General features: G+C 51.7%; 1 protein-coding gene across 2 annotated transcripts in view; it reads right to left on the bottom strand.

Annotated features, from left to right (window-relative positions):
* The window catches only part of LOC118381823 (procollagen-lysine,2-oxoglutarate 5-dioxygenase 2-like), a 160216-nt gene that overhangs the window by 108649 nt on the left and 27130 nt on the right, over positions 1-24437 (bottom strand). For both annotated transcript variants that reach the window (XM_052498651.1, XM_052498648.1), the window contains exons 2-3: positions 3200-3291; positions 2948-3084 (exon numbers count right to left, since the gene is read on the bottom strand). In XM_052498651.1, coding sequence (XP_052354611.1) covers positions 2948-3084; positions 3200-3291 — 229 coding nt within the window. The remainder of the gene's footprint in view (positions 1-2947; positions 3085-3199; positions 3292-24437) is intronic.

The following is a 24437-nucleotide window of genomic DNA, read 5'->3' as shown; positions in this document are numbered from 1 at the left end:
GTCTACAGACAGTACTACCCCAGGTCAACCTACCTGTCTACAGACAGTACTACCCCAGGTCAACCTACCTGTCTACAGACAGTACCCCCAGGTCAACCTACCTGTCTACAGACAGTACTACCCCAGGTCAACCTACCTGTCTACAGACAGTACTACCCCAGGTCAACCTACCTGTCTACAGACAGTACTACCCCAGGTCAACCTACCTGTCTACAGACAGTACTACCCCAGGTCAACCTACCTGTCTACAGACAGTACTACCCCAGGTCAACCTACCTGTCTACAGACAGTACCCCAGGTCAACCTACCTGTCTACAGACAGTACCCCCAGGTCAACCTACCTGTCTACAGACAGTACTACCCCAGGTCAACCTACCTGTCTACAGACAGTACCCCCAGGTCAACCTACCTGTCTACAGACAGTACTACCCCAGGTCAACCTACCTGTCTACAGACAGTACCCCCAGGTCAACCTACCTGTCTACAGACAGTACCCCCAGGTCAACCTACCTGTCTACAGACAGTACCCCCAGGTCAACCTACCTGTCTACAGACAGTACCCCCAGGTCAACCTACATGTCTACAAACAGTACCCCCAGGTCAACCTACCTGTCTACAGACAGTACCCCCAGGTCACCCTACCTGTCTACAGACAGTACTACCCCAGGTCAACCTACCTGTCTACAGACAGTACTACCCCAGGTCAACCTACCTGTCTACAGACAGTACCCCAGGTCAACCTACCTGTCTACAGACAGTACCCCCAGGTCAACCTACCTGTCTACAGACAGTACCCCCAGGTCAACCTACCTGTCTACAGACAGTACCCCAGGTCAACCTACCTGTCTACAGACAGTACTACCCCAGGTCAACCTACCTGTCTACAGACAGTACTACCCCAGGTCAACCTACCTGTCTACAGACAGTACCCCCAGGTCAACCTACCTGTCTACAGACAGTACTACCCCAGGTCAACCTACCTGTCTACAGACAGTACTACCCCAGGTCAACCTACCTGTCTACAGACAGTACCCCCAGGTCAACCTACCTGTCTACAGACAGTACCCCCAGGTCAACCTACCTGTCTACAGACAGTACCCCAGGTCAACCTACATGTCTACAGACAGTACCCCAGGTCAACCTACCTGTCTACAGACAGTACCCCCAGGTCAACCTACCTGTCTACAGACAGTACTACCCCAGGTCAACCTACCTGTCTACAGACAGTACTACCCCAGGTCAACCTACCTGTCTACAGACAGTACCCCCAGGTCAACCTACCTGTCTACAGACAGTACCCCCAGGTCAACCTACCTGTCTACAGACAGTACCCCCAGGTCAACCTACCTGTCTACAGACAGTACCCCCAGGTCAACCTACCTGTCTACAGACAGTACCCCAGGTCAACCTACCTGTCTACAGACAGTACCCCCAGGTCAACCTACCTGTCTACAGACAGTACCCCCAGGTCAACCTACCTGTCTACAGACAGTACCCCCAGGTCAACCTACCTGTCTACAGACAGTACCCCAGGTCAACCTACCTGTCTACAGACAGTACCCCCAGGTCAACCTACCTGTCTACAGACAGTACCCCCAGGTCAACCTACCTGTCTACAGACAGTACCCCCAGGTCAACCTACCTGTCTACAGACAGTACCCCCAGGTCAACCTACCTGTCTACAGACAGTACCCCCAGGTCAACCTACCTGTCTACAGACAGTACTACCAGGTCAACCTACCTGTCTACAGACAGTACCCCCAGGTCAACCTACCTGTCTACAGACAGTACCCCAGGTCAACATACCTGTCTACAGGCAGTACCCCCAGGTCAACCTACCTGTCTACAGACAGTACTACCCCAGGTCAACCTACCTGTCTACAGACAGTACTACCCCAGGTCAACCTACCTGTCTACAGACAGTACCCCCAGGTCAACCTACCTGTCTACAGACAGTACTACCCCAGGTCAACCTACCTGTCTACAGACAGTACTACCCCAGGTCAACCTACCTGTCTACAGACAGTACCCCCAGGTCAACCTACCTGTCTACAGACAGTACCCCCAGGTCAACCTACCTGTCTACAGACAGTACCCCCAGGTCAACCTACCTGTCTACAGACAGTACTACCCCAGGTCAACCTACCTGTCTACAGACAGTACCCCCAGGTCAACCTACCTGTCTACAGACAGTACTACCCCAGGTCAACCTACCTGTCTACAGACAGTACCCCCAGGTCAACCTACATGTCTACAGACAGTACCCCCAGGTCAACCTACCTGTCTACAGACAGTACCCCCAGGTCAACCTACCTGTCTACAGACAGTACTACCCCAGGTCAACCTACCTGTCTACAGACAGTACCCCCAGGTCAACCTACCTGTCTACAGACAGTACCCCCAGGTCAACCTACCTGTCTACAGACAGTACCCCCAGGTCAACCTACCTGTCTACAGACAGTACCCCCAGGTCAACCTACCTGTCTACAGACAGTACCCCCAGGTCAACCTACCTGTCTACAGACAGTACCCCAGGTCAACCTACCTGTCTACAGACAGTACCCCCAGGTCAACCTACCTGTCTACAGACAGTACCCCCAGGTCAACCTACCTGTCTACAGACAGTACCCCCAGGTCAACCTACCTGTTTACAGACAGTACTACCCCAGGTCAACCTACCTGTCTACAGACAGTACCCCCAGGTCAACCTACCTGTCTACAGACAGTACCCCCAGGTCAACCTACCTGTCTACAGACAGTACCCCCAGGTCAACCTACCTGTCTACAGACAGTACCCCCAGGTCAACCTACCTGTTTACAGACAGTACTACCCCAGGTCAACCTACCTGTCTACAGACAGTACCCCCAGGTCAACATACCTGTCTACAGGCAGTACTACCCCAGGTCAACCTACCTGTCTACAGACAGTACCCCCAGGTCAACCTACCTGTCTACAGACAGTACCACCAGGTCTTCTTGGTCAGTCAGTGCTTCCATGGCCTCCTTCAGTAGCCTCACCTTCTGTCCTCCTCCGATGGAGCGCCCCACGTCCCCACCCCTCCACTCCTCCCCCATGCCCAGCACCTGTAAGAGGGTCACATCAGGTCAGGGGTCAATGTGGTAGATCTCAAATAGAGAGACAATGTCTAGTCCATGTGGTAGATCTCAAATAGAGAGACAGACGGTGCTTGTTCGTTACCTTGATAGTGTAGTTGAAGTAGTTGGCTGACTGCATGAATCGGAGATAACCATCTGTTTCCTCTGTGGCAACAGTTAGAACCAACAACTTCTCTGGAAAGAAAAGGAAAATAAACATGATGAACCAGATCAATAGATGTGTAATCATAATCATACCGACAGACATTCATCACTTTTAGTGTTTCGATGTCTGGACATGTCAATGGTTTACCCAATTGCAGGGCAGGCCTTCCGTTCTTACCATAGTGAAATGTTTGGATAAGAAGAAAAAAAAGAAACAATTTTATTGCCCCGACTTCTGGCCTCCATTTAAAGAAACAGCTTCATGAAAATATACATGTTGTTTTATCCCTATAAAGTAGTGGGTATCCCGTTCCTCCCACCATGATCCTAACCGAACCACAGACCTATGTCAACACATTGATGACTGCCTGGTTCAGCTAAAGGATGTCTTCATGTACGGACAGATCAGCTAAATATAACATGGTTCATTTGCATATGAAAGCATATTTCTAGACAGTAGAATTAACAATGTTAAGATAAACAGTCATGTTTCATTCTTGGGTTGAACTTAAGGGAAGGAACCCATGTCCTCAGAGCTGCATGTCCTCAGAGCTCCATGTCCTCAGACCTCCATGTCCTCAGACCTCCATGTCCTCAGACCTCCATGTTCTCAGACCTCCATGTCCTCAGACCTCCATGTTCAAGTTCTCAGACCTCCATGTTCAAGTTCTCAGACCTCCATGTTCAAGTTCTCAGACCTCCATGTTCAAGTTCTCAGACCTCCATGTTCAAGTTCTCAGACCTCCATGTTCATGTCCTCAGAGCTCCATGTCCTCAGACCTCCATGTTCTCAGACCTCCATGTCCTCAGACCTCCATGTCCTCAGACCTCCATGTTCTCAGACCTCCATGTTCTCAGACCTCCATGTCCTCAGACCTCCATGTTCTCAGACCTCCATGTTCTCAGACCTCCATGTTCTCAGACCTCCATGTCCTCAGACCTCCATGTTCTCAGACCTCCATGTCCTCAGACCTCCATGTCCTCAGACCTCCATGTTCTCAGACCTCCATGTCCTCAAACCTCCATGTCCTCAGACCTCCATGTTCTCAGACCTCCATGTTCTCAGACCTCCATGTCCTCAGACCTCCATGTTCTCAGACCTCCATGTTCTCAGACCTCCATGTTCTCAGACCTCCATGTCCTCAGAGCTCCATGTCCTCAGACCTCCATGTCCTCAGACCTCCATGTCCTCAGACCTCCATGTCCTCAGAGCTCCATGTCCTCAGACCAGGAACAGGCAGAGGGAGGGAGGGATGAAACCAGGGCTAAGAAGAGGGAGGCTCAGACCGCTATTACATACATTTCCCTCCTGAGGCCATACAGAAATCAGCGTTACAGCCTCATATGAAAACAGATCTGAAACTGGGGAAGGGAGGGAGGTACGGTGGGAGAGAGTGGGCGAGAGAGAGAGAGAGAGAGAGAGAGAGAGAGAGAGAGAGAGAGAGAGAGAGAGAGAGAGAGAGAGAGAGAGAGAGGGAGAGAGAGAGAGAGAGAGAGAGAGGGAGGGAGGGAGAAAGAGAGAGAGAGGGACATACAGAGGGGAGAGAGTGGGAGAGAGAGAGAGAGAGAGAGAGAGAAGTACAGGAAGTTTAGCCGGTTAACAGCTCTGATCGTCAATCATCTGTGGGGTTTGCGGAAACATTCCCAGAGAAATGTTACGAAAACATTCCCTGAGTGGATGGAGCAATGTTCATAATCGCAAATACTGTATTAAAAACCCCCTGTGTTTCTAGGGGGAAGGGAGAGGGAATCTTAGGGTCACGCCCTGGCCTTAGTTATCTTTGTTTTCTTTATTATCTTGGTTAGGTCATGGTGTGACATGGGGGATTTATGTGTTTTGTCTGGCCTAGGGGTTTTGGATGTTTATGGGGCTGTTTCCTTTCTAGGTAGTTTTGTATGTTTATGGTTGCCTAGATTGGTTCTCAATTAGAGGCAGCTGTCTGTCGTTGTCTCTGATTGGGAACCATATTTAGGCAGCCATATTCTGTGGGTACTTTGTGGGTGATTGTCGTCTGTCTTTGTGTCATTGCACCAGATAGGACTGTTTCGCGGTGTCACATGTGTTGTTTTGTATTGTGTCGTGTTGTGTCGTGTTCTCGTCTTTATGAAACATGTCGAACTCTAACCACGCTGCATTTTGGTCCTCCTCTCCTTCAGCGGAAGAAAACCGTTACACTTAGTTAGCACGTAGATGTGTTACACAACTTTCCAAAACAAAAAAACACCAACTGGAACTCAGTGGAAAACATTTTGATTACAAAAAATACACATCACTTTCTGAGTGTTTGTAAAACTACAGTACATTTACATTTACATTTAAGTCATTTAGCAGACGCTCTTATCCAGAGCGGCTTACAAATTGGGTAGGTCAAGTTCTGATCAGTAAACAACTGAGAAATAGTTCAAATCATAGGATGTTCATTAGGTCAAGTTTACGTGGAGGAAATAACATGCTCCTTGCCACATCCCTCCCCAAAAAATGAAGGAGAGCCGCACACTCTAGGAGCTCAGATGCAAAAATATTTATGTCCAACGTTTCGACAGACAAGCTGTCTTCATCAGGGTGCGACATCCTGCCAGCTAAAGTGTCCTCTGAATCTGTAACGTTTAACAAACCTAATAACTGTCATGTTAGCCAAATAACTAACGTTAGATTCATAACGGTCATGTTAGCTTAATAACTGTCATGTTAGCCTAATAACTGTCATGTTAGCTTAATAACTGTCATGTTAGCCTAATAACTGTCATGTTAGCCTAATAACTGTCATGTTAGCCTAATAACTGTCATGTTAGCCTAATAACTGTCATGTTAGCCTAATAACTGTCATGTTAGCCTAATAACGGTCATGTTAGCTTAATAACTGTCATGTTAGCTTAATAACTGTCATGTTAGCCTAATAACGGTCATGTTAGCCTAATAACTGTCATGTTAGCCTAATAACTGTCATGTTAGCTTAATAACTGTCATGTTAGCCTAATAACTGTCATGTTAGCCTAATAACGGTCATGTTAGCTTAATAACTGTCATGTTAGCTTAATAACGGTCATGTTAGCCTAATAACTGTCATGTTAGCGTTAGCCTAATAACTGTCATGTTAGCGTTAGCCTAATAACTGTCATGTTAGCCTAATAACTGTCATGTTAGCCTAATAACTGTCATGTTAGCCTAATAACTGTCATGTTAGCCTAATAACTGTAACGTTAGATTCATAACGGTCATGTTAGCCTAATAACGGTCATGTTAGTCTAATAACGGTCATGTTAGCTTACTAACTGTAACGTTAGCTTAATAATGGTCATGTTAGCCTAATAACGGTCATGTTAGCCTAATAACTGTAACGTTAGCCTAATAACGGTCATGTTAGCCTAATAACTGTCATGTTAGCCTAATAACTGTCATGTTAGCCTAATAACTGTCATGTTAGCCTAATAACTGTCATGTTAGCCTAATAACGGTCATGTTAGCTTAATAACTGTAACGTTAGCTTAATAACTGTAACGTTAGCTTAATAACGGTCATGCTAGCCTAATAACGGTCATGTTACACTAATAACTGCCATGTTAGCCTAATAACGGTCATGTTAGCCTAATAACGGTCATGTTAGCCTAATAACTGTCATGTTAGCCTAATAACTGCCATGTTAGCCTAATAACTGTCATGTTAGCCTAATAACTGTCATGTTAGCCTAATAACGGTCATGTTAGCCTAATAACTGTCATGTTAGCCTAATAACTGTCATGTTAGCCTAATAACTGTCATGTTAGCCTAATAACTGTCATGTTAGCCTAATAACGGTCATGTTAGCTTAATAACTGTAACGTTAGCTTAATAACTGTAACGTTAGCTTAATAACGGTCATGCTAGCCTAATAACGGTCATGTTACACTAATAACTGCCATGTTAGCCTAATAACGGTCATGTTAGCCTAATAACGGTCATGTTAGCCTAATAACTGTCATGTTAGCCTAATAACTGCCATGTTAGCCTAATAACTGCCATGTTAGCCTAATAACGGTCATGTTATCCTAATAACGGTCATGTTAGCCTAATAACTGTCATGTTAGCCTAATAACGGTCATGTTAGCCTAATAACGGTCATGTTAGCCTAATAACTGTCATGTTAGCTTAATAACTGTCATGTTAGCTTTGATGGCTAATATGTGCAGAAAATACCAAACCAAATTGCAGCCAGTAACGCAAACTGAAAGAGACCTTTCTGGTCTTATACCAAGACAAATGGATTTAGAATGGAGATTCAGAAAATCCAAACTCAGGACTCACCCCCATATGCTCTGAAATATCAATGATAATCAAACCCCCCCTCCACCCTCCCACACCTCCATCACAGTGCAAAGTTCATTGATGTTCATTTCCCCCAACTGGTTACTCAGCAATTCCCTCACCCTGGTCTGGCCTGGTCTACCTTGGTCTGGCCTGGTCTACGATGGTCTGGCCTGGTCTACGATGGTCTTGCCTGGTCTACCCTGGTCTACCTACACTTATCTTCCCTGGATTGGCCTGGTCTACCCAGGTCTGGCCTGGTCTACCTTGGTCTGGCCTGGTCTACGATGGTCTGGCCTGGTCTACGATGGTCTGGCCTGGTCTACCCTGGTCTACCTACACTTATCTTCCCTGGATTGGCCTGGTCTACCCAGGTCTGGCCTGGTCTACCTTGGTCTGGCCTGGTCTACGATGGTCTGGCCTGGTCTACGATGGTCTGGCCTGGTCTACCCTGGTCTGGCCTGGTCTACCTACAATTGTCTCCCCTGGTTTGGCCTGGTCTACCCTGGTTTGGCCTGGTCTACCCTGGTCTGGCCTGGTCTACCCTGGTCTGGCCTGGTCTACCTACACTTATCTTCCCTGGATTGGCCTGGTCTACCCTGGTTTGGCCTGGTCTACCCTTGTCTGTTCTGGTTATGTCTGGCTGTCAAGTCTGTTGTCTGGCTGTCTAGTCTATCATCTTGCTGCCTGGTCTGCTGTCTGGCTGTCTAGTTTGTCTAGTCTGTTGTCTGGCTGATTAGTCTGCTGTCTGGCTGTCTAGTCTGCTATCTGGCTGTCTAGTATGCTGTCTGGCTGTCTAGTCTGCTGTCTGGCTGTCTAGTTTGTCTAGTCTGCTGTCTGGCTGTCTAGTTTGTCTAGTCTGCTGTCTGGCTGTCTAGTTTGTCTAGTCTGCTGTCTGGCTGTCTAGTTTGTCTAGTCTGCTGTCTGGCTGTCTAGTTTGTTGTCTGGCTGTCTGGTTTGTTGTCTGGCTGTCTAGTTGGTCTAGTCTGTTGTCTGGCTGTCTAGTAGGTCTAGTCTGTTGTCTGTCTGTCTAGTCTGTTGTCTAGAATGTCTAGTCTATTCTCCGGCTGCCTAGTCTGTCTAGTCTGTTGTCTGGCTGTCTAGTCTGTTGTCTGGCTGTCCGGATGTCTGGTCTGTTGTCTGGCTGTCTAGTTGGTCTAGTCTGTTGTCTGTCTGTCTAGTCTGTTGTCTAGGATGTCTAGTCTATTCTCCGGCTGCCTAGTCTGTCTAGTCTGTTGTCTGGCTGTCTAGTCTGTTGTCTGGCTGTCTCTGTGTCTGGCTCCCTGCTCTGCTCATGTCTTGGCTAGAGAAATGAGGGAGGGAGAGGGGGATGGAGTGGTGGGGGAGTTGGAGCGAGAGGGGGATGGAGTGGTGGGGGAGTTGGAGGGAGAGGGGGATGGAGTGGTGGTGGAGTTGGAGGGAGAGGGGGATGTAGTGGTGGGAGAGTTGGAGGGAGAGGGGAGTTGGAGGGAGAGGGAGATGGAGTGGTGGGGAGTTGGAGGGAGAGGGGGATGGAGTGGTGGGGAGTTGTAGGGAGAGGGGGAGTTGGAGGGAGAGGGGGATGGAGTGGTGGGGAGTTGGAGGGAGAGGGGAGTTGGAGGGAGAGGGGGATGGAGTGGTGGGGAGTTGGATGGAGAGGGGGAGTTGGAGGGAGAGGGGGATGGAGTGGTGGGGAGAGGGGGATGGAGTGGTGGTGGAGTTAGATGGAGGGGAGAGGGGGATGGAGTGGTGGGGAGTTGGAGGGAGAGGGGATGGAGTTGGTGGGGAGTTGGGGGATGGAGTGGTGGGGAGTTGGAGGGAGAGGGGGATGGAGTGGTGGGGAGTTGGAGGGAGAGGGGGATGGAGTGGTGGGGAGTTGGATGGAGAGGGGGAGTTGGAGGGAGAGGGGATGGAGTGGTGGGAGAGGGGGATGGAGTGGTGGGGAGTTGGATGAGAGGGGGATAAAGTGGTCAGGGAGTTGGAGTGAGAGGGGGAGATAATAATAATATATGCCATTTGGGCAGTTTTATGGAAAGGGATACAGTGGTGTGCATACATTTAGATGGGTGGGGGATCGAACCCACTACCCTGGAGTTACAAGAGGGCCATGATACCAACTGAGCTACAGAAGGACCACATGGAGGGGGATGGAGTGGTGGGAGAGTTGGAGGGAGAGGGGGAGTTGGAGGGGAGAGGGATGGGGATAGAGTGGTGGGGGAGTTGGAGGGAGAGGGGATGGAGTGGTGGGGGAGTTGGAGGGAGAGGGGGAGTTGGATGGAGGTGGAGGGGGATAGAGTAGGGGGAGTTGGAGGGATAGGGGGATAGAGTGGTGGGGGAGTTGGAGGGAGAGGGGGGAGTTGGATGGGAGTTGGAGGGAGAGGGGGATAGAGTGGTGGGGGAGTTGGAGGGAGAGGGGGATAGAGTGGTGGTGGAGTTGGAGGGAGGGGAGGGAGGATGGAGTGGTGGGGAGTTGGAGGGAGAGGGGGATGGAGTGGTGGTGGAGTTGGAGGGAGAGGGAGAGGGGATGGAGTGGTGAGGGGAGTTGGAGGGAGGGAGAGGGGGATGGAGTGGTGGGGGAGTTGGAGGGAGAGGGGGATAGAGTGGTGGGGGAGTTGGAGGGAGAGGGGATGGAGTGGTGGGGAGTTGGAGGGAGAGGGGGATAGAGTGGTGGGGGAGTTGGAGGGAGAGGGGGGAGTGGTGGGGGAGTTGGAGGGAGAGGGGGTGGAGAGAGGTGGGGGAGTTGGGGGAGGGGAGGGGGGAGTAGTGGGGGAGTTGGAGGGAGAGGGGGATGGAGTGGTGGGGGAGTTGGAGGGAGAGGGGGATGGAGTGGTGGGGGAGTTGGAGGGAGAGGGGGATGGAGTGGTGGGGGAGTTGGAGGGAGAGGGGGATAGAGTGGTGGGGGAGTTGGAGGGAGAGGGGGATGGAGTGGTGGGGGAGTTGGAGGGGAGAGGGGGATGGAGTGGTGGGGGAGTTGGAGGGAGAGGGGGATGGAGTGGTGGGGGAGTTGGAGGGAGAGGGGGATAGAGTGGTGGGGGAGTTGGAGGGAGAGGGGGGGGATGGAGTGGTGGGAGAGTTGGAGGGGAGGGGGATAGAGTGGTGGGGGAGTTGGAGGGAGAGGGGGGTGGAGTGGTGGGGGAGTTGGAGGGAGAGGGGGATGGAGTGGTGGGGGAGTTGGAGGGAGAGGGGGATAGAGTGGTGGGGGAGTTGGAGGGAGAGGGGGATGGAGTGGTGGGGAGTTGGAGGGAGAGGGGGATGGAGTGGTGGGGGAGTTGGAGGGAGAGGGGGAGTTGGAGGGAGAGGGGGATGGAGTGGTGGGGAGGGAGGGAGAGGGGATGGAATGGTGGGGGAGTTGGAGGGAGAGGGGATGGAGTGGTGGGGGAGTTGGAGGGAGAGGGGGATGGAGTGGTGGGGAGTTGGAGGGAGAGGGGGATAGAGTGGTGGGGAGTTGGAGGGAGAGGGGGATGGAGTGGTGGGGGAGTTGGAGGGAGAGGGGGATGGGGATATAGTGGTGGGGGAGTTGGAGGGAGAGGGGGATGGAGTGGTGGGGGAGTTGGAGGGAGAGGGGGATAGAGTGGTGGGGGAGTTGGAGGGAGAGGGGGATAGAGTGGTGGGGAGTTGGAGGGAGAGGGGGATGGAGTGGTGGGGGAGTTGGAGGGGAGGGGGATGGAGTGGTGGGGGAGTTGGAGGAGAGGGGGATGGAGTGGTGGGGGAGTTGGAGGGAGAGGGGATGGAGTGGTGGGGGAGTTGGAGGGAGAGGGGGATGGAGTGGTGGGGAGTTGGAGGGAGAGGGGGATGGGGGAGGGGATGGAGTGGTGGGGGAGTTGGAGGGAGAGAGGGATGGAGTGGTGGGGAGTTGGAGGGAGAGGGGGATGGAGTGGTGGGGGAGTTGGAGGGAGAGGGGGATGGAGTGGTGGGGAGTTGGAGGAGAGGGGGGAGTGGTGGGGGAGTTGGAGGGAGAGAGGGGATGGAGTGGTGGTGGGGGAGTTGGAGGGAGAGGGGGATGGAGTGGTGGGGGAGTTGGAGGGAGAGGGGGATGGAGTGGTGGGGAGTTGGAGGGAGAGGGGGGGGATGGAGTGGTGGGGGAGTTGGAGGGAGAGGGGGATGGAGTGGTGGGGAGTTGGAGGGAGAGGGGGATGGAGTGGTGGGGGAGTTGGAGGGAGAGGGAGGGATGGAGTGGTGGGGAGTTGGAGGGAGAGGGGGATGGAGTGGTGGGGAGTTGGAGGGAGAGGGGGATGGAGTGGTGGGGGAGTTGGAGGGAGAGGGGGATGGGGATATAGTGGTGGGGAGTTGGAGGGAGAGGGGGATGGAGTGGTGGGGAGTTGGAGGGAGAGGGGGATGGAGTGGTGGGGGAGTTGGAGGGAGAGGGGGATGGGAGTGGTGGGGGAGTTGGAGGAGAGGGGGATAGAGTGGTGGGGGAGTTGGAGGGAGAGGGGGATGGAGTGGTGGGGAGTTGGAGGGAGAGGGGGATGGAGTGGTGGTGGAGTTGGAGGGAGAGGGGGATGGAGTGGTGGGGGAGTTGGAGGAGAGGGGGATGGAGTGGTGGGGGAGTTGGAGGGAGAGGGGAGTTGGAGGGGAGGGGGATGGAGTGGTGGGGGAGTTGGAGGGAGAGGGGGATGGAGTGGTGGTGGAGTTGGAGGGAGAGGGGGATGGAGTGGTGGGAGAGTTGGAGGGAGAGGGGGAGTTGGAGGGAGAGGGGGATGGAGTGGTGGGGGAGTTGGAGGGAGAGGGGGATGGAGTGGTGGGGGAGTTGGAGGGAGAGGGGGATGGAGTGGTGGGGGAGTTGGAGGGAGAGGGGGATGGAGTGGTGGGGGAGTTGGAGGGAGAGGGGGATGGAGTGGGGGGGGTGTTGGAGGGAGGGGGAGGGGGATGGAGTGGTGGGGGAGTTGGAGGGGGAGGGGGATGGAGTGGTGGGGGAGGTGGAGGGAGAGGGGGATGGAGTGGTGGGGGAGTTGGAGGAGAGGGGGATGGAGTGGTGGGGGAGTTGGAGGGAGAGGGGGAGTTGGAGGGAGAGGGAGAGGGGGATATAGTGGTGGGGGAGTTGGAGGGAGAGGGGGGAGTGGGGGAGTTGGAGGGAGAGGGGGATATAGTGGTGGGGGAGTTGGAGGGAGAGGGGGATGGAGTGGTGGGGGAGTTGGAGGGAGAGGGGGATGGAGTGGTGGGGGGAGTTGGAGGGAGAGGGGGATGGTGGGGGGAGTTGGAGGGAGAGGGGGATGGAGTGGTGGGAGAGTTGGAGGGAGAGGGGAGTTGGAGGGAGAGGGAGAGGGGGATATAGTGGTGGGGGAGTTGGAGGGAGAGGGGGTGGAGTGGTGGGGGAGTTGGAGGGAGAGGGGGATGGAGTGGTGGGGAGTTGGAGGGAGAGGGGGATGGAGTGGTGGGGGAGTTGGAGGGAGAGGGGGATAGAGTGGTGGGGGAGTTGGAGGGAGAGGGGGGAGAGGGGGAGTTGGAGGGAGATTGAGAGGGGGATATAGTGGTGGGGGAGTTGGAGGGAGAGGGGGTAGATTGGTGGGGGGAGTTGGAGGGAGAGCGGGGTGGAGTGGAGGGAGAGCGGGGTGGAGTGGTGGGGGAGTTGGAGGGAGAGCGGGGGGTGGAGGGAGGGGGATGGAGTGGTGGGGGAGTTGGAGGGAGAGGGGGATAGAGTGGTGGGGAGTTGGAGGGAGAGGGGGATAGAGTGGTGGGGGAGTTGGAGGGAGAGGGGGATGGGAGTGGTGGGGAGTTGGAGGGAGAGGGGGATAGAGTGGTGGGGAGTTGGAGGGATAGGGGGTGGAGGGGGGAGTTGGAGGGAGAGGGGGTGGAGTGGTGGGGGAGTTGGAGGGAGAGGGGATAGAGTGGTGGGGGAGTTGGAGGGAGAGGGGGATGGAGTGGTGGGGAGTTGGAGGGAGAGGGGGATGGAGTGGTGGGGGAGTTGGAGGGAGAGGGGGTAGAGTGGTGGTGGAGTTATATAATAATATAATAATATATGCCATTTAGGAGTTAGGGAAAGGGGTTACAGTCAGTTGGATACATTCTAGATGGGTGGTTGGAGGGAGAACCCACTACCCTGGAGTTGGAGGGAAGGGGCGCCATGGTCTACCAACTGAGCTACAGAAGGGGGTGGAGTGGTTGGAGTTGGAGGGATAGGGGGGTAGAGTGGTGGGGGAGTTGGAGGGAGAGCGGGGTGGAGAAAGAGGAGAGGGGGAGTGGAATTTATCTCACATCTGGAAAAGCAATTAGCAATCAGTGTGACAGAACAGCTGCTTTGACTGTAACAAGACAGTTCCTACACGCTCAGTGTTTGTATCCCAGAGGTACAGTAGAGTCCAGGTAACATAGTTTCTTATTCTGTATTGCCAACATGGTAATACACTAGGACCAATCAATCATATTGGGTGGGTTTTATCTATGCTGGTTTGTCTTGTTGTATACCTGGGGGGAGAAAACATGAGAATCACATTCTATCAGTAGCATATCTGACTGTAAGGACCCCTGTCTGACCCCTGTCTGTCTGTAAAGACCCCTGTCTGACCCCTGTCTGTCTGTAAAGACCCCTGTCTGTCTATAAAGACCCCTGTCTGTCTGTATAGACCCCTGTCTGTCTGTATAGACCCCTGCCTGTCTGTAAAGACCCCTGTCTGACCCGTGTCTGTCTGTAAAGACCCCTGTCTGACCCCTGCCTGTCTGTAAAGACCCCTGTCCTAGCCCTGCCTGTCTGTAAAGACCCCTGTCTGACCCGTGTCTGTCTGTAAAGACCCCTGTCCTAGCCCTGCCTGTCTGTAAAGACCCCTGTCTGACCCCTGTCTGTCTGTAAAGACCCCTGTCTGACCCCTGCCTGTCTGTAAAGACCCCTGTCTGTCTGTATAGACCCCTGTCTGACCCCTGCCTGTCTGTAAAGACCCCTGTCTGACCCGTGCCTGTCTGTAAAGACCCTGCCTGTCTGTAAAGACCCCTGTCTGTCTGTAAAGACCCATGCCTGTCTGTAAAGACCCCTGTCTGACCCCTGTCTGTCTGTAAAGAGCCCTGTCTGACCCCTGCCTGTCTGTAAAGACCCCTGTCTGTCTGTAAAGACCCCTGTCTGTCTGTATAGACCCCTGTCTGACCCCTGCCTGTCTGTAAAGACCCATGCCTGTCTGTAAAGACCCCTGTCTGACCCCTGTCTAAAGACCCCTGCCTGTCTGTAAAGACCCCTGTCTGTCTGTAAAGACCCCTGCCTGTCTGTAAAGACCCCTGTCTGACCCCTGCCTGTCTGTAAATACCCCTGTATGTCTGTAAAGACCCCTGCCTGTCTGTAAAGACCCCTGCCTGTCTGTAAAGACCCACGTCTGTCTGTAAAGACCCCTGTCTGACCCCTGCCTGTCTGTAAAGACCCCTGCCTGTCTGTAAAGACCCCTGTCTGTCTGTATAGACCACTGTCTGTCTGTAAAGACCCATGCCTGTCTGTAAAGACCCCTGTCTGTCTGTATAGACACATGTCTGTCTGTAAAGACCCCTGTCTGACCCCTGCCTGTCTGTGAAGACCCCTGTCTGACCCTTGTCTGTCTGTAAAGACCCCTGTCTTACCCCTGCCTGTCTGTAAAGACCACTGCCTGTTTGTAAAGACCCCTGCCTGTCTGTATAGACACATGTCTGTCTGTATAGACCCCTGTCTGACCCCTGCCTGTCTGTAAAGACCCCTGTCTGTCTGTAAAGACCCCTGTCTGTCTGTAAAGACCCCCTGTCTGTCTGTATCCACACACTACTGCTATTTTTTTCTCTCACAAAAGTAGCACGCTGGACCTTTACAAGTCCTTTGTTAGTGGACTGATATAGCCATCTGTAGTGCAGGCTAAGATTTTCAGAGGGGAAGAGGAAACAGGGATTCCTGTTTCCTGGCTGTTGGAACATCTACAGTAATCAATAAACGAGAACCTAGATCCCCAACGGGGGGGGGGAGAAGGCAGGGGGAGAGAGAGAGAAGGCAGGGGGAGAGAAGGCAGGGGGAGAGAGAGAGAAGGCAGGGGGGGGGAGAGAAGGCAGAGGGGAGAGAAGGCAGGGGAGAGAAGGCAGGGGGAGAGAGAGAGAGAGTAGGCAGGGGGGGAGGTAGAAGGTGAGGGAGGAGAAGGCAGGGGGAGAGAGAGAGAGAGAGAGAGAGAGAGAGAGAGAGAGAGAGAGAGAGAGAGAGAGAGAGAGAGAGGTATGGGGAGAGAGGGAGAGAGAGAGAGAGAGAGAGAGAGAGAGAGAGAGAGAGAGAGAGGGGAGAGAAGGCAGGGGGAAAGAGAAGGCAGGGGAGAGAGAGAGAGAAGGAGAGAGAGAGAGAGAGAGAGAGAGAGAGAGAGAGAGAGAGAGAGAGAGAGAGAGAGAGAGAGAAAGGGAGAGTTTTATGTCCTCATCCCTCTCTTGTCTTCATTCCTCCCTCATTTTCTTATGAGCCCTGGGTGGGAGTGGAGAACGCCACTGCTCCCTTCAAAGGTCCACTGAGGCAAGGCAGAGAGAGTGTCTGTTTTACTGTCTTGACTCCCTTCAAAGCTCCACTGAGGCAAGACAGAGAGAGTGTCTGTTGAACAGGGAAGATGACATCATCCTCCTTCCAGTAGAGGAAGGAATCCCTGGACAGGACCAGCCTGACATTCCACCCCGCTTACAAAATGTTCTGGTGTGTGTGTGTGTCAGGGAGATTCAGGGGTACTCCACCCTCCAAGCCAAAAAAAGTATTCTTCTACTTTTGACCAGGGCCCATCCCATAGTGCACTACTTTTGACCAGGGCCCATCCCATAGTGCACTACTTTTGACCAGGACCCATCCCATAGTGCACTACTTTTGACCAGGGCCCATCCCGTAGTGCACTACTTTTGACCAGGGCCCATCCCATAGTGCACTACTTTTGACCAGGGCACATCCCATAGTGCACTACTTTTGACCAGGGCCCATCCCATAGTGCACTACTTTTGACCAGGGCCCATCCCATAGTGCACTACTTTTGACCAGGGCCCATCCCATAGTGCACTACTTTTGACCAGGGCCCATCCCATAGTGCACTACTTTTGACCAGGGCCCATCCCATAGTGCACTACTTTTGACCAGGGCCCATCCCATAGTGCACTACTTTTGACCAGGGCCCATCCCATAGTGCACTACTTTTAACCAGGACCCATCCCGTAGTGCACTACTTTTGACCAGGGCCCAACCCGTAGTGCACTACTTTTGACCAGGGCCCATCCCATAGTGCACTACTTTTGACCAGGGCACATCCCATAGTGCACTACTTTTGACCAGGACACTACTTTTCCCATAGTGCACTACTTTTGACCAGGGCCCATCCCATAGTGCACTACTTTTGACCAGGGCCCATCCCATAGTGCACTACTTTTGACAAGACCAGGGCCCATCCCATAGTGCACATCCCACAGTGCACTACTTTTGACCAGGGCCCATCCCATAGTGCACTACTTTTGACCAGGGCCCATCCCATAGTGCACTACTTTTGACCAGGGCCCATCCCATAGTGCACTACTTTTGACCAGGGCCCATCCCATAGTGCACTACTTTTGACAAGGGCACATCCCACAGTGCACTACTTTTGACCAGGGCACATCCCATAGTGCACTACTTTTGACCAGGGCCCATCCCATAGTGCACTACTTTTGACCAGGGCCCATCCCATAGTGCACTACTTTTGACCAGGGCCCATCCCATAGTGCACTACTTTTGACCAGGGCCCATCCCATAGTGCACTACTTTTGACCAGGGCCCATCCCATAGTGCACTACTTTTGACAAGGGCACATCCCACAGTGCACTACTTTTGACCAGGGCCCATCCCATAGTGCACTACTTTTGACCAGGGCCCATCCCATAGTGCACTACTTTGACCAGGACCCATCCCATAGTGCACTACTTTTGACCAGGACCCACTTTGGAGATCTGTACTAGTGCACTACTTTTGAAGGAAACAGAGGGCCCACAACATCCCAGCCCATCCCTCTACTTTTGGGAGGCACTACTTTTGAACATCCCAGCCTCTATTGGGAGGGCCCACAACATCCCAGCCTCTAGTGGGAGGACAACATCCCAGCCATCTATTGGGAGGACAACATCCCATGGAGTCTCTAGTGGAAGGGAGGACAACATCCCAGCCTCTAGTGGGAGGACAACATCCCAGCCTCTAGTGGGAGGACAACATCCCAGCCTCTATTGGGAGGACAACATCCCAGCCTCTAGTGGGAGGACAACATCCCAGCCTCTATTGGGAGGACAACATCCCAGCCTCTATTGGGAGGACAACATCCCAGTCTCTAGTGGGAGGACAACATCCCAGCCTCTAGTGGGAGGACAACATCCCAGCCTCTAGTGGGAGGACAACATCCCAGCCTCTAGTGGGAGGACAACATCCCAGCCTCTATTGGGATGACAACATCCCAGCCTCTATTGGGAGGACAACATCCCAGTCTCTAGTGGGAGGACAACATCCCAGTCTCTAGTGGGAGGACAACATCCAAGCCTCTAGTGGGAGGACAGCATCCCAGCCTCTAGTGGGAGGACAACATCCCAGCCTCTAGTGGGAGGACAACATCCCAGCCTCTAGTGGGAGGACAACATCCCAGCCTCTAGTGGGAGGACAACATCCCAGCCTCTAGTGGGAGGACAACATCCCAGCCTCTAGTGGGAGGACAGCAACCCAGCCTCTAGTGGGAGGACAACATCCCAGCGGTCACCTAGAAGGCTCACTTGTGAATGTAGTAATTGAGGCAGCTGAAAAAACTACATCTCCCAGTCAATCCTGATCCGGTTTTACACATCAATCACTGAGTCCATCCTCACCACATCCTTCAACGTCTGGTTTGAGTCTGCATCTGCCCACTGTATGTATACCCTACAACTACTGTATATAAACTGTGTACCTCAAGTATATCAACCGTATACCCACTGTATATCAACCATATACAACCTGTAAATCAACTGTAAACCCACTCTATATCAACCGTACACCACCTGGGCATCAATTCATTGTCTTGTCACCAAAAGTTTAAACACTGTGGTCTGTATTACAAACTTCTACAGATATCACAGGTAACATTCTGAGAGCATCCTGGCAGGGCCATATCACCGCCTGGTACGGCAACTGCATCCGTAACCCTCAACCGTCTATCAGCACCATATCACCAGGTAACAGTGAGGTTGTCTATCAAGCAGCACCATATCACCTGGGGGCAAACTACCTGCCCTCCAGGACACCTATCACCAGGTAACCGGAGTATGTTACAGGAAGGCCATAAAGATCATCAGACATCAACCACACCGTAACCACTGCCTGTTCACCCCGCATATCACCAGAAGGCGAGGTCAGTCACAGGTGCATCAAAGCTGGGACCGAGAGACTGAAAAACAGCTTCTATCTCAAGGCCATCAGGTAACTGTTAAACAGCCACCACTAACATTGAGTGGCTGCTGCCAACACACTGTCATTGACACTGACCCAACTCCAGCCATTTTAATAATGGGAATTGATGGGAATTATGTAAATATATCACTAGCCACTTTAAACAATGCTACCTTATATAATGTTACTTACCCTAACATTATTCATCTCATATGCATATGTATATACTGTACTCTACATCATCGACTGCATCCTTATGTAACACATGTATCACTAGCCACTTTAACTATGCCACTTTGTTTACTTTGCCTACACACTCATCTCATATGTATATACTGTACATTATAGACAGATACCATCTACTGTATGCTGCCTGTACCATCACTCATTCATCTATATCCTCTATGTACATGTTCCTTATCCCCTTACACTGTGTATAAGACAGTAGTTTTGGAATTGTTAGTTAGATTACTTTACCCCTGGGTTATCACTGCATTGTGGAACTAGAAGCACAACCATTTCGCTACACTGGGCCTAGCATTTAACATCTGACTAACCATGTGTATGTGACAAATACAATTTGATTTGATTTGATTTGAATTCATTGTCTATGCTCACTACCCCGACCTAGTTGTATATAATGTATGTAAGTGTTGTTTAAACTCTGCCTGGTCTGTATTATGTAGACAGAAAGAGTTGTCTATCACTAGCAGCACCATATCACCAAGTAACATTCTGAGTATGTTGTCTAGCAGCACCATATCACCAGGTAACATTCTGACAGTATGTTGTCTATCACTAGCAGCACCATATCACCAGGTAACATTCTGACTATGTACCCCTGTCTAGCAGCACTGTATCACCAGGTAACATACTGAGTATGTTGTCTAGCAGCACTGTATCACCAGGTAACATTCTGAGTATGTTGTCTAGCAGCACTGTATCACCAGGTAACATTCTGAGTATGTTGTCTAGCAGCACTGTATCACCAGGTAACATTCTGAGTATGTTGTCTATCAGCACCATATCACCAGGTAACATTCTGACAGTATGTTGTCTATCAGCACCATCTCACCAGGTAACATTCTGAGTATGTTGTCTATCAGCACCATATCACCAGGTAACATTCTGAGTATGTTGTCTAGCAGCACCATATCACCAGGTATCATTCTGAGTATGTTGTCTAACAGCACCATATCACCATCATCTATTTCCCCTGGGCCCAAACAGACTTACCACCTCTATTACCCCTGGGCCTAGACAGACTAACCACCTCTATTTCCCCTGGGCCCAGACAGACTTACCACCTCTATTACCCCTGGGCCTAGACAGACTAACCACCTCTATTACCCCTGGGCCCAGACAGACTTACCACCTCTATTACCTCTGGGCCTAGACAGACTTACCACCTCTATTACCCCTGGGCCTAGACAGACTAACCACCTCTATTACCCCTGGGCCTAGACAGACTAACCACCTCTATTACCCCTGGGCCTAGACAGACTAACCACCTCTATTACCCCTGGGCCCAGACAGACTAACCACCTGGGCCCAGACAGATTACTATTACCCCTGGGCCTAGACAGACTAACCACCTCTACTACTATTACCCCTGGGCCTAGACAGACTAACCACCTCTACTACTATTACCCCTGGGCCTAGACAGACTAACCACCTCTACTACTATTACCCCTGGGCCTAGACAGACTAACCACCTCTACTACTATTACCCCTGGGCCTAGACAGACTAACCACCTCTACTACTATTACCCCTGGGCCTAGACAGACTAACCACCTCTATTACTATTACCCTGGGCCTAGACAGACTAACCACCTCTACTACTATTACCCTGGGCCTAGACAGACTAACCACCTCTACTACTATTACCCCTGGGCCTAGACAGACTAACCACCTCTACTACTATTACCCCTGGGCCTAGACAGACTAACCACCTCTACTACTATTACCCCTGGGCCTAGACAGACTAACCACCTCTATTACCCTGGGCCTAGACAGACTAACCACCTCTACTACTATTACCCCTGGGCCTAGACAGACTAACCACCTCTATTACCCTGGGCCCAGACAGACTTACCACCTCTATTACCCCTGGGCCTAGACAGACTAACCACCTCTATTACCCCTGGGCCCAGACAGACTTACCACCTCTATTCCCCTGGGCCCAGACAGACTTACCACCTCTATTTACCCCTGGGCCCAGACAGACTTACCACCTCTATTACCCCTGGGCCCAGACAGACTTACCACCTCTATTACCCCTGGGCCCAGACAGACTTACCACCTCTATTACCCCTGGGCCCAGACAGACTAACCACCTCTATTACCCCTGGGCCCAGACAGACTTACCACCTCTATTACCCCTGGGCCCAGACAGACTTACCACCTCTATTACCCTGGGCCCAGACAGACTTACCACCTCTATTTCCCCTGGGCCCAGACAGACTTACCACCTCTATTTCCCCTGGGCCCAGACAGACTAACCACCTCTATTACCCCTGGGCCCAGACAGACTTACCACCTCTATTTCCCCTGGGCCCAGACAGATTTACCACCTCTATTACCGAGAAACGTTTACTTCTTACATCACTGGGGTGTGATTCACAGGATTTTCTTGCCTCGACTGTCTCTCGGATCAACAATTGCATTGCCAGGTTTCCCAGCCCTGCAAGCAAACAACACTTCAGCCAGCCAGCCGACCAGACAGATAGCCAGCCAGCCAGCCAATCAGCCTCACACATTTGGACCAGAACTAGAAACGCTTGCTCAGCGGCAGAACAACGTTTCCACGGACAACCGGGAGAAAAGAGGGGCGGACGGAGGGGGCAGACATCAACGACTAGACATGGGAACTCTGAGGCATGGGTCCCTGGGTTGGACAGGGCTGGCTGAAGGACCGGTTATAATGTATTAGAGTCAGTCTACAGGTTATAATGTATTAGAGATGGAGGGAGGGAGAGAGACGGAGGGAAGGAGAGAGATGGAGGGAGGGAGAGAGACTGAGGGAGGGAGAGAGACGGAGGGAGGGAGAGAGAGAGAGAGAGAGAGAGAGACGGAGGGACTGGGGAGAGACGGAGGGAGAGAGAGAGAGAGAGAGAGACAGAGGGAGGGAGAGAGACAGTGGGAGGGAGGGAGAGAGACAGTGGGAGGGAGGGAGAGAGACAGAGGGAGGGAGGGAGAGAGACAGTGGGAGGGAGGGAGAGAGACAGTGGGAGGGAGGGAGAGAGACAGAGGGAGGGAGAGAGACAGAGGGAGGGAGAGAGACGGAGGGAGGGAAAAAGATGGAGGGTTTTAAACATTAGCAATTTTGTAGGATGAGTGTCTAGTCTAGTCAGTCGGGAGCAAACAGAGGAGAATGCGTTTGACAGGTTGGTACGAATTAACAGCCTACAGGAAGAGAGGTATTCAGCCCCTGTCCTCTCAGCTCAGAATGGCTGGACTCAGACTGACAGCAATGCTCTGCTGTAAATCAGGGCCGGTTCAAGGCAAAAGTGACACACTTAGGACCTGCGGCCTGCTAGGGGGCCCCCCACGAATACAAAAAACAAAACAATTGTCTATTTATCACATTTTTGGGGGGAACTAATTTGGGATCTAAACTTACTGTGGAGAGTAAGAATAGTAGAATAGACCAGGTGCAATTTCTAAATGTGGTTGTTCATCATCAGTTTTTCTCTTGTCTCTAAACCATTAAGGGAGGAGGGGGCACTAAAAATGTCTCTCCACCATTAAGGGGGGGGGGGTGGCACTAAAATGTCTCTCCACCATTAAGGGGGGGGGGCACTAAAATGTCTCTCCACCATTAAGGGGGGGCCACTAAAAAGTCTCTCCACCATTAAGGGGGGGGCCACTAAAATGTCTCTCCACCATTAAGGGGGGCACTAAAATGACTCTCCACCATTAAAGGGGGGCACTAAAATGTTTTGTCATGAGGTGGGGGGCCCCCTAATCAAATCCCTTGTAGGGCCCTGAAAAAGGCTAGAGCCGGCCCTGCTTTAACTCTCCCTGTTTTCCTGTAGTACGTTTTCTCCAGAACCATCTTGGTAAAGTTTCACACTGTGCTAATCCTACTAAAGACTTCTGTTTTGTCCGACTCCATCTCTGCCGTTAGTGTTGACCGGTATTCTTGGCTAACTGGCACAAACAGACTTCTGTAACTGCAGTAGGTTTGGTATGCACTAAGTCAACAGTCTCCGGACCCCCTCTACGATGGATCACCTAACTGGCACAAACAGACTTCTGTAACTGCAGTAGGTTTGGTATGCACTAAGTCAACAGTCTCCGGACCCCCTCTACGATGGATCACCTAACTGGCACAAACAGACTTCTGTAACTGCAGTAGGTTTGGTATGCACTAAGTCAACAGTCTCCGGACCCCCTGATCACCAAATGTTGCAAAGTTGCTGTCTGGCCAAAATAAACTCAGCTGCTCCCAGAATGCTCAGAGGGTGTCTCAAATGGCACACTACTCCCATTGTAGTGCGCTAAAAATAAATACAAATTAAATGATTGTTTGTTTTTTACTTGATTTGTTATCATTTAAGACCAGGCACCATCGGGGTATTTGCTCTGGATTGGAGGAATTGACAGTTACAGATGTTCAGGAGAAACAGGAAAACATTTCCTGACACCTCCAGTCAGATGCAAATCATCTTTCGTTGTGTTTGAGCTTTCGATCAGTCTACTTTCATCAGAGCATATCTCCAATAAACAATAGTGGGATTACCAACAGTGAGATTACCTGGAGATATGCTCTGACGAAGGTCGACCGGACCGAAAACTCAATGAATATATTATTCAACGGAATTAAATTAATGTGGATCTGACTGGAGGTGTACCGAGACTGGCTCCTGTTTCTCCAGTTTAGCCTCCTGAACCGCTCTGGACGCGCAGTCGATTCCTCTTCTTCTATCATCTACAAATTACAAATGTAAAAAAAAAACGCACCCGGCCTCCCCCTGCCGTACTCGGCCGCACCCCATTGTTACAAAAATACTGTGGAAAAGGGGCGCAAATTGGGATAAAGCCTCAGTCTACTCTCAGGCCTTCCATCTGGCAGGCTGAGATAGTGCAGGCGTTATACAGACTGATACACAGCTCTTAATGGAGCATAATCTGATGTACTCTGTACAGGTCTTCCTGTGGAGCGTGACCCCACTAAGAGATATAATCTGATGTACTCTGTACAGGTCTTCCTGTGGAGTGTGACCCCACTAGGAGATATAATCTGATGTACTCTGTACAGGTCTTCCTGTGGAGTGTGACCCCACTAGGAGATATAATCTGATGTACTCTGTACAGGTCTTCCTGTGGAGTGTGACCCCACTAGGAGATATAATCTGATGTACTCTGTACAGGTCTTCCTGTGGAGTGTGACCCCACTAGGAGATATAATCTGATGTACTCTGTACAGGTCTTCCTGTGGAGTGTGACCCCACTAGGAGATATAATCTGATGTACTCTGTACAGGTCTTCCTGTGGAGCTTGACCCCACTAGGAGATATAATCTGATGTACTCTGTACAGGTCTTCCTGTGGAGTGTGACCCCACTAGGAGATATAATCTGA

Source organism: Oncorhynchus keta, chromosome 4 (assembly GCF_023373465.1).
Source record: "Oncorhynchus keta strain PuntledgeMale-10-30-2019 chromosome 4, Oket_V2, whole genome shotgun sequence".
Classification (NCBI taxonomy): Eukaryota; Metazoa; Chordata; class Actinopteri; order Salmoniformes; family Salmonidae; genus Oncorhynchus; species Oncorhynchus keta.
This window is presented reverse-complemented; position numbering and strand designations above follow the sequence as displayed.